This window comes from Plecotus auritus (assembly GCF_963455305.1).
Source record: "Plecotus auritus genome assembly, chromosome: 13".
Classification (NCBI taxonomy): Eukaryota; Metazoa; Chordata; class Mammalia; order Chiroptera; family Vespertilionidae; genus Plecotus; species Plecotus auritus.
The window spans coordinates 12,518,843-12,534,515 of record NC_137779.1 but is presented as its reverse complement, the minus strand read 5'-3'; the positions used below and the strand labels follow the sequence as shown (position 1 = coordinate 12,534,515).

The 15,673-nt window shown below is 41.7% G+C and overlaps 1 protein-coding gene across 1 annotated transcript; it reads right to left on the bottom strand.

The window, feature by feature from the left end:
• Positions 1-1,854: 1,854 nt before the first annotated feature.
• On the bottom strand, positions 1,855-13,691 carry ARPC3 (actin related protein 2/3 complex subunit 3). Its single transcript, XM_080650812.1, has 7 exons — positions 13,588-13,691; positions 11,339-11,438; positions 7,359-7,435; positions 5,411-5,479; positions 4,014-4,140; positions 2,657-2,751; positions 1,855-2,154 (listed from the first exon to the last, which is right to left on the bottom strand). Exons 1-7 carry the CDS (start codon positions 13,591-13,593, stop codon positions 2,092-2,094), a joined length of 537 nt encoding a protein of 178 aa, XP_080506938.1. The 5' UTR covers positions 13,594-13,691; the 3' UTR covers positions 1,855-2,091.
• Between the last annotated feature and the right edge of the window lie 1,982 nt (positions 13,692-15,673).

The window sequence follows — 15,673 nt, the reverse complement described above, 5'->3', positions numbered from 1 at the left end:
CGCAAGCCTTGGCCGGCCCTGGTTACCTGAGCCTTGGGCGGCCCTGGGCGGCTGGGCAGCCACCATGTGAGGCTTGCCTGTGCCTCGGGCTGGCCCTGGGCGGCTGGGGGGCTGAGGGGACTGGGGGGCTCCACAGGAAGGCATGTGTGTGCCTGCCGCCCCGATGGGGCTGAGGGGACTGGGCGCCGCCATCTTTGAGGGCGTGGCAGTCAATTAGCATGTTCCCTCCTTATTGGCTGAAGGCACCGCCATCTTTATGAGGGTGTGATGGTCAATTGGCATATTCCCTCTTTATTAGATAGCATAACGTGTTGGTGAGGCTGTGGAGAAATTAGAATTTTAATTTTAAATTAAATTTTTAATTTTAACTAAATTTTCCACAGCCATTGTGGAAAAAACAGTCTGGCAGTTCTTCAGAAAGTTAAACATAATTACCATATGACTCAGCAATTCCTCTTGTAGGTATAAAACCAAGAGAAATGGAAACATATGTCCACACAAAAATGTGTACATGAATGTTCTTGGCAACATTTTCATAACCACCAAAAAGTAGAACCACCCAGATGTCCATAAACTGGACAAACAAAATATAGTCTATTCAGACAATGGACTATTCAGTCTGTTATCTGCTACAACACAGATGAAGCCTGAAGATATTATGCTAAGAAGCCAGACACAAAAGGACAAAGCTTGTTTGATTCCAATTATGTGAGGTGCTAGGTACTGGCAAATTCAGAAATTGAAAGTAGATTAGAGTTTACCAGGTAATGTTCAGTTTCCATTTGGGGTAATGAAAAAGTTTTGTAAATAAATAGAGGTGAAGGCCTGGCCAGTGTGGCTCAGTGGTTGAGCATCGACCTATGAACCATGAGGTCATGGTTAGATTCCTGGTCAGGGCACATGCCTGGATTGCTGGCTCGATCCCCAGTAAGAAGCATGCAGGAGACAGCTGATGGATGATTCTCTCTCATCATTGTTGTTCCTATTTCCCTCTCCCTCTCTGAAATCAATAAGAACACATCTACATTAATAAAAGAGAAAGATGCAAATTGACTGTACCTTCACGGCGCCCACCAGCCAATCAGGAGTGAGTATGCAAATTAACCCAACAAAGATGGGATAATTTGCATACGCAGGTGCCAAGTGGCCAGGAGCAGGATGCTTGCATCATCGCCATGGCGACGACGCAGGCGTTCTGCATTGCCCCAGCCACTCCGGGCCTCTGGGCAGCGTGGGAAGACGGAAAGGTGGCTCCAGGCTGGAACAAAGGCAGTGCTGGCAGCCAGGGGAAGGAAGGCCCATGCTTGCATGAATCTTCATGCATCGGGCCTCTAGTTTCAAAATAAATAAAGAGATGACAGTTGCACAACATTGTGAATGGAATGTAATTAATGCCAGTGAACTGTACACTTAAAAATGGTTGAAATGGTAAATGTTATGTGTATTTTACCACAATTTAAAAAAGGGGGGGGGGAGGGAACGAAGTTATAACATGGACAAATCCTGAAAGCATTGTTCTAAGTGAAAGAAACCAGACAGAAAGGCCACATGTTATATGACCCCATGGATGTGAAATCTCCAGAATAGGCAAATCCATAACGACAGCAAATAGGTCAGTGGTTGCCAGGGTCTAGGAGGAAGGGGTTTGAGAGGAATGGGGGAGGGGTGGTGGTGTGTGTGACTGCTAAAGAGTACATCTTTATGGGGTGGTGAAAATTTTCTGGAATTAGTAGTTATAGTTGCAAAACTTTGTGTATATACTAAAAACTACTGAATTGTACACTTTAAGAGGATAAATATTATCTACAAAACATGTTAAGTGAATGGCAAAGGAATAACGTTTTTCTGACAAAATGTTAGAAATTCCTTTATTATTACTTATTAAGCACCAGCTTAATACTGCAGAAAATTTCAAATCACCCTTTGACAATTCGTTCTCCCCATCCCCCCAAATTCTTGATAATGAACTTTTCAAGTAAAGACATGTTCTCTTCTCTCTTCTGTATAAAACGTTATACAGGCAAAGAACTGTGTACATTTTGCTGTAAAATGCTGCCCACGGTTGTGGAAACAGTGTCTGCACAGCTCTCTTTACTGTCCAGGTCCTGAAAGACTCTTGTTCATGAATTGTCTCTTCACAAAGCAAGTCCACCACTAACAAGAGGGGATAAAACAGAATGCACAGTGCCAGTCAAATTACAATGCAAGTTCAAGGTAAGGCCAGAATATGAATTTAATATTAAAATTTGTGTTAGTCTGGCAGCCCTTATGTTATACACATTCTTTGAAAGAACATGTAAAATAGTAAAATTTATTTTTTATTTAGTGACTTATAGGTTACTCAAAATTATGAAGACAAAATGAAGGTAATACATTCAAGATATCTCATGCAAAAACAAAAATCTGTTCGATGGGGTTTACAATGTCCTGATATAAGACCAGACAACCAAAATTTTTAATTATATGTAATCATTATGCACTGTGATTCACTGTGAACTCCTACCATGTACAAGGCATATATTAACAACACTGCAATTCGGAAACTAAAGGTTTTCTTGCAATGAAAGATCTTAGTGTGAAAAGATCCTCTCATTTAATGGAGCCTATAGGATAAAAGGTGAGTTATCAACTAAATAGGCAAAGAAGAGGGTCTTACCTTGCTGGGTTTATCATTCTGAGGGTCAAAAACTTTCTCGCAAAGTCTCAGTCCAGTCTCTTGCCTTAGCTGCTGCAAATAGGCCCTCATTACTTCTAAAATAAGGAGCAGGTAGAACAACACAAAAAACTGTATCACAAATGTGCTCATGACACTGACCTTTGCAATTTATTTCTGTACACTCCAACAGGTTAAGAAATAGAAATGATAGTCTAAAAGGCTTTATTACTATACTAGAGGCCCAGTGCACGAAATTCATGCATGGAGGAGGGGGGAGGGAAGGGGAAGGTGTCCCTCAGCCCAGCCTGCACCCTGTCCAATCTGGGATCCCTTGAGTGATGGGATCCCTAAACGGGTGGTCGGACATCCCTCTCATAATCCAGGACTGCTGGCTCCCAACTGCCCTCCCCTGCAGGCCTGGTCCACCCCAACTGCCCTCCCCTGCAGGCCTGGGTCCCCCCCAACTGTCCTCCCCTGCAGGCCTTGCCCCCCACAACAGCCCTCCCCTGCAGGCCTAGTCCCCCCCAACTGCCTTCCCCTGCAGGCCTGGTCACCCCTAAATTCCCCTAAAGGCCATCTTGTGGTGGCCATCTTGTGTCCACATGGGGGCAGCCATCTTTGACCACATGGGGGCGGCCATCTTGTGTCTTGGTGTGATGGTCAATTTGCATATTACTCTTTTACTAGATAGGATTGGATAGGATTCATTTTGATCCAAAAGAATCTCTACATGTTATATGCTATCAAGAATCTCTTGCCGAAACCAGTTTGGCTCAGTGAATAGAGTGTCGGCCTGCGGACTGAAGGGTCCCGGGTTCGATTCCGGTCAAGGGCATGTACCTTGGTTGTGGGCACATCCCCAGTGGGAGGTATGCAGGAGGCAGCTGATCGATGTTTCTCTCTCATCGATGTTTCTAGCTCTCTATCCATCTCCCTTCCTCTCTGTAAAATATCAATAAAACATATTAAAAAAAAAAAAAAAAGAAAGAATCTCTTGAGCCCTAACCGGTTTGGCTCAGTGGATAGAGCGTCGGCCTGCGGACTGAAGGGTCCCAGGTTCGATTCCGGTCAAGGGCATGTACCTTGGTTGCGGGCACATCCCCAGTAGGGAGTGTGCAGGAGTCAGCTGATTGATGTTTCTAACTCTCTCTATCCCTCTCCCTTCCTCTCTGTAAAAAATCAATAAAATATATTAAAAAAAAAAAAGAATCTCTTGAGAGTGGCTAGTAAGAGAATGTATGTGCTAATGATTCCATTCCCAATTGCATAGCAATCAAGGCAAGAAGAGGAGGAGGGTAAAAAGTCAAATGGAAAAAACCTTGTGCCATATAGAGAGAAGTGAAGATACTGTCCTTACCGTCTTCCTGTTTGTTTGCAGGTTTGGCATAAATTGCGTTAAGTGGAAAACCAGGCTCTCCGGGAATGGGAAAATTAGTGATTCCCAGTGTATACATTTCTTTCTCACCTTGGCTTTTGGAATTGCACTAAAAAAAAAAAAATCATATATACACATATATTTTAAAGGGAAAAGGATAATAATATACAATTGCAATTTTTTAGTTTAAGTAGGCTTTGGCTGGGGTTAATGTTTTTGGTGACCTTTTGCCCATAGGCTTTACCCATGGGCCCCTTCTCAGAATAATGTTTTAAATAATTAAAATACAATACATAGAATTACAAAAGAAACCAATTATACTGAAATGCAATAACTATAATATTAAAAAAACCAAATTTATGTTATAATCATACATGTGCTTCTTTATTCATGCACTAAATACAAGATCTTGCCATGGCCCTAATAACTAAATTCTGAAGTACTGATGTGTAAACAATATTGCAAAAAAATATTCCACTCTAAATGCAAAATGCTGTGGTTTCTATTGGAGAAAAAGTCACAGGTATTGCTAGAACAATTGTGGGTTGTTGTCCACGTTAATAATGAAAGTAAATGCTAAATTTCAGGTTAGTGAAAAGAAAGATGGAATCTTTTCCCACTCAGGTTCATGGACCCCTTGGACTCCCAAGTTAAGAACCTCTGAGGCAGCCCTAGCTGGTTTGGCTCTGTGGATAGAGCATCAGTCTGCAGACTGAAGGATCCCAGGTTCGATTCCAGTTAAGGGCACATGCCCAGGTTGGGGGCTCGATCCCCAGTAGGGGGCATGCAGAAGGCAGCTGATCAATGATTCTCTCTCATCAATGGTGTTTCTACCTCTCTCTCCCTCTCCTTTCCTCTCTGAAATCAATAAAAATATATTTAATAAAAAAAAAAGAGCCGAAACCGGTTTGGCTCAGTGGATAGAGCGTCGGCCTGCGGACTGAAGGGTCCCGGGTTCGATTCCGGTCAAGGGCATGTACCTTGGTTGCGGGCACATCCCCATTGGGAGGTGTGCAGGAGGCAGCTGATAGATGTTCCTCTCTCATCGATGTTTCTAGCTCTCTATCCCTCTCCCTTCCTCTCTGTAAAATATCAATAAAATATATTTAAAAAAAAAAAAAAAAAAGAACCTCTGAGCCAAAGGCTTAAAAGGGATTTTTTTTTTGCTCAAGATTTCTGTCTTAGGAAAATACTTGCAAAGCCTTATCCTCTGGTTAGTCAACTACACTGTAAATTTAGAGATCTACATTCAGATTTTTCTTTCAAGTCCATGCTCTAAGTCAGAGGAAATATGTTCAATTTGCCTTTAAATTCTCACCGAGTCCAAATACCTATCAGTAATTTGTTTTCCTGATAGATGATCATGCAAGTTTAATTACCTTTTGGAGTTTCTTTAGACACTCAGAAATGTAGAGAGTTATGTATATCAAGGTTCTATCAGCTTCATTCTACAGAGGGGAAAACAAAACTTAAAAACAGTCCTGAACAAAGTATAGCAATTATGTGCAACAAATAAATCCAAATCTTTGTCTTTTGATTACCAACTGAAAACTGCGAAAGTAAAGTTACTATAGCATCAAAAATTCCCATTCTCCAGCCCTCGCTGCTTTGGCTCAGTGGATAGAGCATCAGCCTGTGGATTGAAGGGTCCCAGGTTTGATTCCAGTCAAGGGTTGCAGGCTTGATCCCCAATGGGGGACATGCAAGAGGCGGCCAATCAATGATTCTCTCTTATCATTCATGTTTCTATCTTTCTCTCCCTCTCCCTTCCTCTCTGAAATCAATAAAAATACATTAAGAAAAAGTCCAATTCTCCAAATGCAATGCGTTCTGTCTGCCCTGTGCTGCTCCTGTTGTCCTCCCTTCCTCTTGCCCCTGGGTTCCCAAGGGACTGTGCCAACAGCTCCTCACTCTGTGTAGGAAGCTGAGTCACAGAGTTGCCAGGAAAGCTGAGGTGCACCATATGGTTGGCTAATTTTAAAAAACCCCTTTCACTTTAGGATCTCTGCTGAGAACAGAAACATTCACGACTCTACAAGTGGAAACAATATTTCATTTGTGACTTGTTCTTGAAGAGCTCCATAAGCCCAACTCATCCTAAAGGAAAATGTGGAAAAGGTGATTGGGTGTGGATCCAATGTGGCACGTACTTCAGGTCAAAGTTTACACAGATCTGCCCCGCCAGCGTGGCTCAGTGGTTTAGCATCAACCTATGAATCAGGAGGTTGCAGTTCAATTCCCATTCAGGGCACATGCCCGGGTTGCGGGCTCGATCCCTAGAGTGTGGGGTGTGCAGGAGATAGCTGACCAATGATTCTCTCTCATCATTGATGTTTCTCTCCCTCTCCCTTCCTCTCTGAAATAAATAAAAATATACTTTAAAAAAAAGTTTACACAGATTTATAGTTTAAAAAGCAAACTATACATTTCCCTATATTTCAGATCATGTGATATTCAAGCAAGAATGAAATGTGGCAGAATTATAATATTTATTTACACCTATTACAAATAAAACACGTAAGACCATGCATTAGATACAGAAAACACTCTGCTAATAACACAGAATATTTAGACTACAATCTGTAGGCCAAGTGTCTACAAATAAAGATTTCAGACCCTGTTTGATTAAAAGTCAAAGTTTGGCAGGGAGTTGAAGTTTCATATTCTAGAATATTATCCATAAAATGTGTTGACATTTCTTGTAACTTACTCATAGCGGAAGCTCGAAAATTTTTTTCCATTTCCCCCTCTCCTTCTCTACCACCTTCCTCTGGACCTGATTCCTACCAAGAACTAAGAGAAGGGGAGAAAGGGTGCTTAAAGGAAGGGTCAGGGTGATTGAAGTTTATTTCTCCATCTCAGGTCCAGGATACAGAAGTGTATAAAAAATAACATAGCATATAGGATTTTTAATTGTAGACTGGTACATAGTAGGCACTTAATTAATGTAGGATAAAGAAACAAAGACCAGATAATAAATCTCAGGCTTTGCAGTTTTTATTACAACCACTCAACTCAACTATTGTGGCGTGAAAGCAGCCATAGATAGACAAAATATAAACAAATGCGTATGGCTGTGTTTCAATAAAACTTTTTTTACAAAAAGAGGTGGTGGGCCAGATTTGGCCCTTTGGCTGTCATTTGTCAACCTGTGGTGTAGACTTTGAAAGAAAAATAAGAAATTAATATTGACATAAAGTCTAACATTAAGTACTATTCTGGATTTTTAAAATCATATAATCTCATTTTATTTGGAGCAACTTGACTGCCAGCTAGATCTTTTTCCCATAAGAAAATTACTTGAATATTAAAAGCTCTGTACTTTACCTTAATTTCATAGTTTTTGAAGAAGACATTGGCCTTGAAGTAATAGAGGGCTTCATCCACAATATCTGTGTCTTTTGCTAAGCAAGATACAAGGGGAGGGGGCAGAGAACATTAGCTTAATGCAAAACATAACATCTAGAAAAGTTATAAAGAAAAAAAATTACCCAAGATTAATGAACAAGAGTTTTGAATAAAATAAAATGAGGCTACTGAAATATAAAGTCTTTAGACAATTTCTAGAGAAATATATACATAATTTATTCTTATAGCTTTATTTTTTTATAAAAACTATACATACTCATTAGAAAGATTAATCAATACCAAACAATTTTAAAAATATATTTTTTTATTGATTTCAGAGAGGAAGGGAGAGGGAGAGATAGAAACATCGATGAGAGAAAATCAATGAAGGGCTGCTTCCTGTACGCCCCCTACTGGGGATTGAGCCCACAACCCGGGCATGTGCCCTTGACTGGAATCCAACCTGGGACCTTTCAGTCCACAGGCTGACGCTCTATCCACTGAGCCAAACTAGCTAGGGCCCAAAACAATTTTTAATTGTCACCCTAATCTCACTTCCCAGAAATAACTGTTAACACTTGGTGAACATCATTCCAGACATTTCTCAATGCCTTTATAAAAACAGACTGAGACATAAACTAACTTTAATAAAACGACTTAAAAAGCATTCAATAGAATTTTATTTGAACTGTACATATGACAGTTTCAGAAAAAAAACACACCTCTCAACTGTCATTTAGGAACCCATTGGGGTTTTCATACACATCTTTCTGTTTATAAAAACGATGACTTCAAATATATTTGTACAAGCTGTTCTAGGTGGCTAGAGACTGACAAAAGCCAGAAATACTGTTGTGACAAAGACAAATCTCATTACAATTTTTTTGGCAATTTTTTGTTTTCCTTTTTTTATTTTAAAAAGGTCATAATCTCAGGGTCTTGGTATCCGGCAGCTGGTTTCAGCAACACAGAAACAGTTATTTTTATCTCTTGTCCATGCCTGCTATCCCTCTCACACAGCAGAAATGCAAAATAATCCTGAACTTTTAATACTCTGTAATTCAGCAGTCATTATTTCTGCTCATTCCTCTGCTAAAAAATTTCAATAGAATTTGAACTCTAGATGTGTATTTCTTTTATTTATTTATTTTTTAAAAATATATTTTATTGATTTTTTACAGAGAGGAAGGGAGAGGGATAGAGAGTTAGAAACATCGATGAGAGGGAAACATCGATCAGCTGCCTCCTGCACACTCCCTACTGGGGATGTGTCCGCAACCAAGGTACATGCCCTTGACCGGAACCGAACCCGGGACCTTTCAGTCTGCAGGCCAATGCTCTATACACTGAGCCAAACCGGTTAGGCTAGATGTGTATTTCTTGCAATCTATTTTCTTATCTGCAAAAAGAAACTTCCTCAAAGATTTCAACAGTGTTTACAAAACCAGCCAGTTCTTTTAAATGTCACCATAGGTGGTGGCGAGGCTACAAGATTCAGAACCTAGGAGGGTATATGGCACATAAAAGGTGTTCAAAAGATATTTGTAAATAATTAGATTAATGCTAAGAATTATTTACTGGTAACTCCCAGCATAAGCTTACATTCATCCATAATTCCAATTTGGTTTGAATCCAGTCCTCTAGGGAAAAGAAACAGGTCATTCCTTATCTGTAGAAATCCCCAAAGAACTGTAATCGTGGTAATTAGATTAACCCCTTGGTCAACTGTATCTTTTGAAATACCATATGGTATTTTGCGCCTATCTGAAAGGGTTCTTCTCAAGGAATCTAAGCCAACATTGACTCTTATTTTTTCTCTGCACTGTAATTCTTTTATGTCATTTTTCTTCTCTTTGGTCTGCTTTCTTTCCCCCATCTGTTCCTTTCTCTTCATTTCAAAATCAAGTAAAGACCATAGTGACTCACCAGATTTATAAGTTTATTGAGCTTTCAACTGGTATTGAAAACAAAATTAAATTTATAAAGGTCAAGTCTAACAGTCTGGCAGAAGGACGGAGAGGGACTCAGTACAAAATTATTAATTAAAACCATGGCCTTGGAAACCATCAATGGAACTCAGTGCAGACCCTTTCTGGGTGCAGGGAAACCATGTCTAATATAATACAAAACAGTGTTGGCAGATTATCTCAGAATGTGTCAGAAGACTCTCAGATAGTGTCTAAAAAGAATGGAGCTTCTGAACAGTAAAAAATGGTTCGGGCGGTGTGTGTGTGGGGGAATGTGACTACCAAGAAAGAAAGCAGATATAAAATTCAGAATTAGCAATGTTTCTTAGGACATATCTTTTTTTTTTTTTTTAATTTTTTTTATTGATTTCAGGGAGGAAGAGAGAGAGAGAGAGACATTAATGATGTGAGAGAATCATTGATTGGCTGCCTCCCGCAGGCACCCCATTGGGGATGGAGCCCGCAATCCTGGGCATGTGCCCTTGACTGGAATCGAACCTGGGACCCTCTGGTCCGCAGGCCGACGCTCTATCCACTGAGCCAAACCAGTTAGGGCAGGACATATCTTTTAATATATAAGACTGAGCCCTGGCCCTGACCGGTTTGGCTCAGTGGATAAAGCGTCGGCCTACAGACTGAAGGGTCCCAGGTTTGATACCAGTCAAGGGCATGTACCTTGGTTGCGGGCACATCTCCAGTAGGAGGTGTGCAGGAGGCAGCTGATCGATGTTTCTCTCTCATCAATGTTTCTAGCTCTCTATCCCTCTCCCTTCCTCTCTGTAAAAAAGTCAATAAAATATATTAAAAAAAAAAAAAAAAAAAAAGATTGAGCCCTGGCCGATGTGGCTCATTTGGTTGGACGTTGTCCCATGTCCCATGTACAGAAAGGTTGCCAGTTAGATTCTGGTTGGGGCACATTCCTGGCTTGTGTTTCACTATCACATTGATGTTTTTTTCTCTCTCTCCCTTTCCCTTCCTGTCTCTCTAAAAATCAATTAAAAAATCTTAGAAAAAATATATACACACATAGATATATATATTTAAGACTGAGGTATTGCTAAAAATTGAAACTCCTGAAAAATGGAAAAAGGAAATAGAAGGAAAAGAGTTTAAAATATGTTTTGTTTTGCCCTAGCCAGATTGGCTCAGTGGATAGAGCATCGGCCTTTGGATTGAAGGGTCCTGGGTTCAATTCCAGCCAAGGGCACGTACACAGTTGTAGGCTCCTCCCCGGCCTGGACCCTGGTAAGGCCGTGTGCAGGAGGCAACCAATTGATGAGTTTCTTTCACATCGATATTTCTCTGTCTTTCCCTCTCTCTTCCACTCTCTCTAAAAATCAATGAAAAATATCCTCGGATGAGGATTAAAAATGAAATAAATAAAAATTTAAAAAATTTTTTTTTCCAACTTGATAAGAGAAAGGGTGGGGACATGGCATTCTATAGAAGTAGCAGCATTAGATTAGTTTGTAAGAACTGACAGTGATTACAGAAATAGTGTCAAGATTTAAGCACACTTTTTCTTTTCCCTCAACAAAATATCCTGGAGAAATTAGCAGCAAAGATAGTTTCCTATTAGATGCAACATATACCCATAATCTTAACAGGCCTAAAAAGCAATATCCACCAAACAAATAGAAAATACAACAGCAGCCCTAACCGGTTTGGTTCAGTGGATAGAGCATCGGCCTGTGGACTGAAGGGTCCCAGGTTCGACTCCGGTCATGGACATGTACCTTGGTTGCGGACACATCCCCAGTAGGGGGTGTGCAGGAGGCAGCTGATCGATGTTTCTCTTTCATCGATGTTTCTAACTCTCTATCCCTCTCCCTTCCTCTCTGTAAAAAAATCAATAAAATATATTTAGAAAAGAAAATACAACAGCACCCAGAGACAGAGGACTGAGCCAAGAATTTCCCTGACTTAATGTCAGAGGGTTGCTAGATGCTTCACACAAAAATCTGAAAATAATGGAAAGGGGTTTCGACTTACTCTCTCTAGGGGCAGGTCCTTTGAACTGACTTCTGATGGGCAACAGTGCCATGTTTCCAATGAGTTTGGTGTCAGGGTCCATGAGAGAAGAGTGGTAAGCCTATAGTGGCAAGCCAGATAAGAATACAGAAACAGAAGCAGAACAAATGTCAGCAGGGCAAACAAGCACATTTCTCCAAAGGAAAAAAAAGAGTAACCCACCCAAGATCAACCAGAGCATGTGGCAGAGGGGAGGGTGGCAGCAATGTGCGGAGCTGGCTCTTACTGGCTCATGAAAACCAACTGTTACCTTTCTAGAATTTTCAAAAATTAAATTATATAAATTTGCAATAAATTATATTAAAAACAAAGGTAATAAAGATTCAAAATGCATTACTCCTTATTTTTAAAAATTATTTTACTGTTGACTACAATCTTAAAGTTATTTATGTCTTTTGTATCTTTATGGCAGAAATAGCACTACATAATGAATGGGGTGCTACTATGCATCTCTTTCAATTTTACATTCAGTGACATCACACTGGTAACTGGTGGGAATAGTTACACTGCAGAAATAGGCAAACATTATATAAACCAGGAGTACCCACCCATCAGCTGTTGTTAAGCCAGAACCCAAGCACTAGTTATTCTGTTCTGCCACTTCCTAGCTTTATATCTTTGACTAAGACATCACTTTTCTTAGCCTGTTTCCAAATGTGTATAATGAGGAAATATATACTGCCTTCAGTGGGGAGGTGTGAGTTAAAGGATGAAGGGAGAAAATCACATTTATGAGAGCAATATGTATATGATTCCTAGTTCTGGCTTTTTGTAAGACAACACAGGCCCCATTCATGTATTCATTCATTCACCAAATGATTACTAAGCACCTTCTAAATGCAAGGCTTGGTCATTTAAAGGTATGCAAGACCAGTATGGTCTCCAACCTTGAACAACTTTCAGGCTAATGGAGAAGACAGATATTAATTGAGTAATATCAAGATATTAAATAAGTGCTCGGTGTCCAGCTGGAATGAGCACAGGGCTGTGGAGTACTGGCTTAAAACCTGGCTTACCAAGGCTTTTGCACTCGTTAGTGTGCAACCTTGGGTAAATTACTTAACTTCTCTCAGCCTCAGGTTCCTCCTCTGGGAGATGAGAAAACAATAACATACCTACTTCATAGGATCACTGTGAGGATTAAATGGGATAATTTATACAGAGTGTGAAGCTCAGGGCCTGCCTGGAACACATCAGGAATCAAATGGTAGCTATGGGATTCACAATATTTGTATCTAGAACTAGAGCTTGCGCCTTTTTTTGAATCACAGGTATGCTTCATCTAAAGCAGCCTCCACCATCCCCTTCACCAGCTACTACAACTACTGTCTTGTGCCCCATCTATTTTCTTCATAACATTTGTCACTATCAGAAATTATCTCCTTTATATTCTATTTACATTTCTTTCCTGTCCGCCTCCCTATTAGAATGTAAACTCCGTAAGAACAGGGATTCGCTGCCTTAGTCACTGCTATAACCGTGCTTAGCAACGCAGTAGGTGCTCAGTAATGTTTGTTGTTTGAATAATCCCATGTTGTTGAAAACCTCCTTTTCCCTAATCTGCAAAATGGAGACCTACCACGACGGCGATAAATCTACCCCACAGACTGGCTATCAGAAATGAAGAGAAACCAGACCACCATTAATTTTACTCCTGTTCTAATGCACAATAAAACTGAAACATGTGGAAACCAGGCTCGGCCCTTGAGTTTGCCCTGAGGGCCCTAAACCAACAGCGCAGGGGTGGCGGCCCCAGGGGGTGGTGACAGGGGAGGAAGTGGGGTCTGACAGAGGACAAGAAGCGGAAGGGACCCGTCCCCTGGGTTGCAGAAGGAAGTGGGATTTCAGAAAAAAGGAGAAGCCGGACCCTGGACTAGAAAAATGAAAAATAAAAAGTGTATCCCTTGACTTAGTGGCTCAATGAGGCTTTGGAGACCCAGCCAGTGTCGGGGCGGGGGGGTGCAGAAGGGGCAAAGATGGGGTTGGCACTGGAGAGATGGGGCCAAAGGGCTGAGGCAGCCTCTCTCGTACCCCATGGCCGACACTCACGGGTCCTCAATCCTACAAGAACTGGCTGCCTCCCCGCTTCCCTGCTCTGGATCCTGCTTCCTCTCCGAACGGGTTGGTCCGCTTCGCTCAGCGCACGCACATTTCTCACCGCTCTCCCCCATTCTCGCCATCACCTCACACCCCTGACTCGGGCTCCTTACCGGCATCTTGACGTCTCCCGAGTTTCAACTCAATTAGGAGAATCGGGTTAGAGAGAGGAGCTTCCGGTCCGGAGCTTGGGAGGGGTAGGCGGAAGTGAACCGGAAGAGGAGGGCGAGGGGAAGATTTGCGCTTCCGGCCTTGAAGTTCCGCCCTTAGCTGCTGGGGCTGCGGAGATCCGAAGGGGCGCCAGGGGGCGCGCCGGCCCTAAGTAGAGGCTGAGTGTTACACATGCGTGAGGCCTGGAGCTGGCGATGGGTCTTGGGGTTACAAATCCCTGTGAAGCATTACCTGGGGCACACTATTTTATTTTACTTTTTAATACTTTTAAAATTGATTTCAGAGAAGAAATGAGAGGGAGAGATAAAAACATCAATGATGAGAATCATTGATCGTCTGCCTCCTGCACGCCCACACTGGGGGTCAGCCCGCAACCCAGGTATGTGCCCTGACCTGAATCCAACCATGAATTCCTGGTTCATAGGCTTCCCTCTCACGATTCTTTTTTTTTATTTTTTATTTTTTTAATATTTTATTGATATTTTACAGAGAGGAAGGGAGAGGGATAGAGAGCTAGAAACATCGATGAGAGAGAAACATCGATCAGCTGCCTCCTGCACACTCCCCACTGGGGATGTGCCCGCAACCAAGGTACATGCCCTTGACCGGAATCGAACCCGGGACCCTTCAGCCCGCAGGCCGACGCTCTATCCACTGAGCCAAACCGGTTTTGGCTCAGGATTCTTTTACTTAACTACTTTTGGTGTTTATCTCCCCATCCATGTGAACATCAAAAAGGCAGGGATTTTTGTGTTTTGTTCACTGCTGTGTACCCCATGTCTAAAAATGTGATGATACGTAAGAGGCATCAACAAATTTTTGCTAAGGAAATAAATGAACCTACTAGTTTTAAAAATGGGGAAGGAGAGCACATTGGTAAGAGATTTGTGGGTTACTCTGTACTTCAATTCTTTGTGTAATGATTGAGAAAATGGACTCTGGATTTGAATTCCAGCTCCTACACTTACAGGCTGTGTAATTTTGGGCTAATCAGTTTCCTCACCTGTAAATGGAGATAACAGTACTTAATTCAGTTTTGTGAGGATGAGTGAATTGCATGTAATGTGCTTAGCACTTACATGCCTACAACATATTAAAGGCTCAGTAATTTTTAAACTATTACTAAAAAGCACCTCATGTTAAAAGACAAGTTCATTCCTGCTTTGGCCCATTTCTTCTGCCAGTTCCTCAGACTGGAACACTTTGCTCCTGTTTCCCACACTGATTTCTCATTTTGGTCTCCTATCAAATAGCACCTTTTAGGAGGAGCCTTCTTTGACAATGAGCCCAAAGTAGCCAGTTACCACTTTCCCTTTCATTACTGTTTCTTCTTCCCATTCCTTATCAAGAGGCTTTCCTGTTTATGGTTAATCTCAAGGACCCAGCATGTCAGCTCCCTAAGAATAAGGTTAAAAAAAAAAAAATAAGGCCGAAACCGGTTTGGCTCAGTGGATAGAGCGTCGGCTTGCGGACTGAAGGGTCCCGGGTTCGATTCCGGTCAAGGGCATGTACCTTGGTTGCGGGCACATCCCCATTGGGAGGTGTGCAGGAGGCAGCTGATAGATGTTTCTCTCTCATCGATGTTTCTGGCTCTCTATCCCTCTCCCTTCCTCTCTGTAAAAGATCAATAAAATATATTTAAAAAAAAAAAATAAGGTTTTGTCGAGCTCCCATTTTATCCCCAGTGTCTGGCATCTCCTACTTGGGAAATTTTACTAATTCAAAAATTTTCCCTGGCTGAGTTATTTCAAATTATGAATGGAGAACAAGAGTGTAATGAAAGGTTAATGCTGTTTCTTTTATTTGTATACACTAGAGGCCCGGTGCACAAAATTTGTGCATGGGGAGGGGGTGTCCCTCAGCCCAGCCTGCACCCTCTCACAATCTGGGACTGCTGGCTCCTAACCACTCTCTTGCCTGCCTGATTGTCCCTAACCACTCTGCCTGCCAGCCTAATAGCCACCTAATCACTCCCCTGCTGGCCTGATTGATGCCTAACTGCTCCCCTGCTGGCCCGATTGCCCCCAA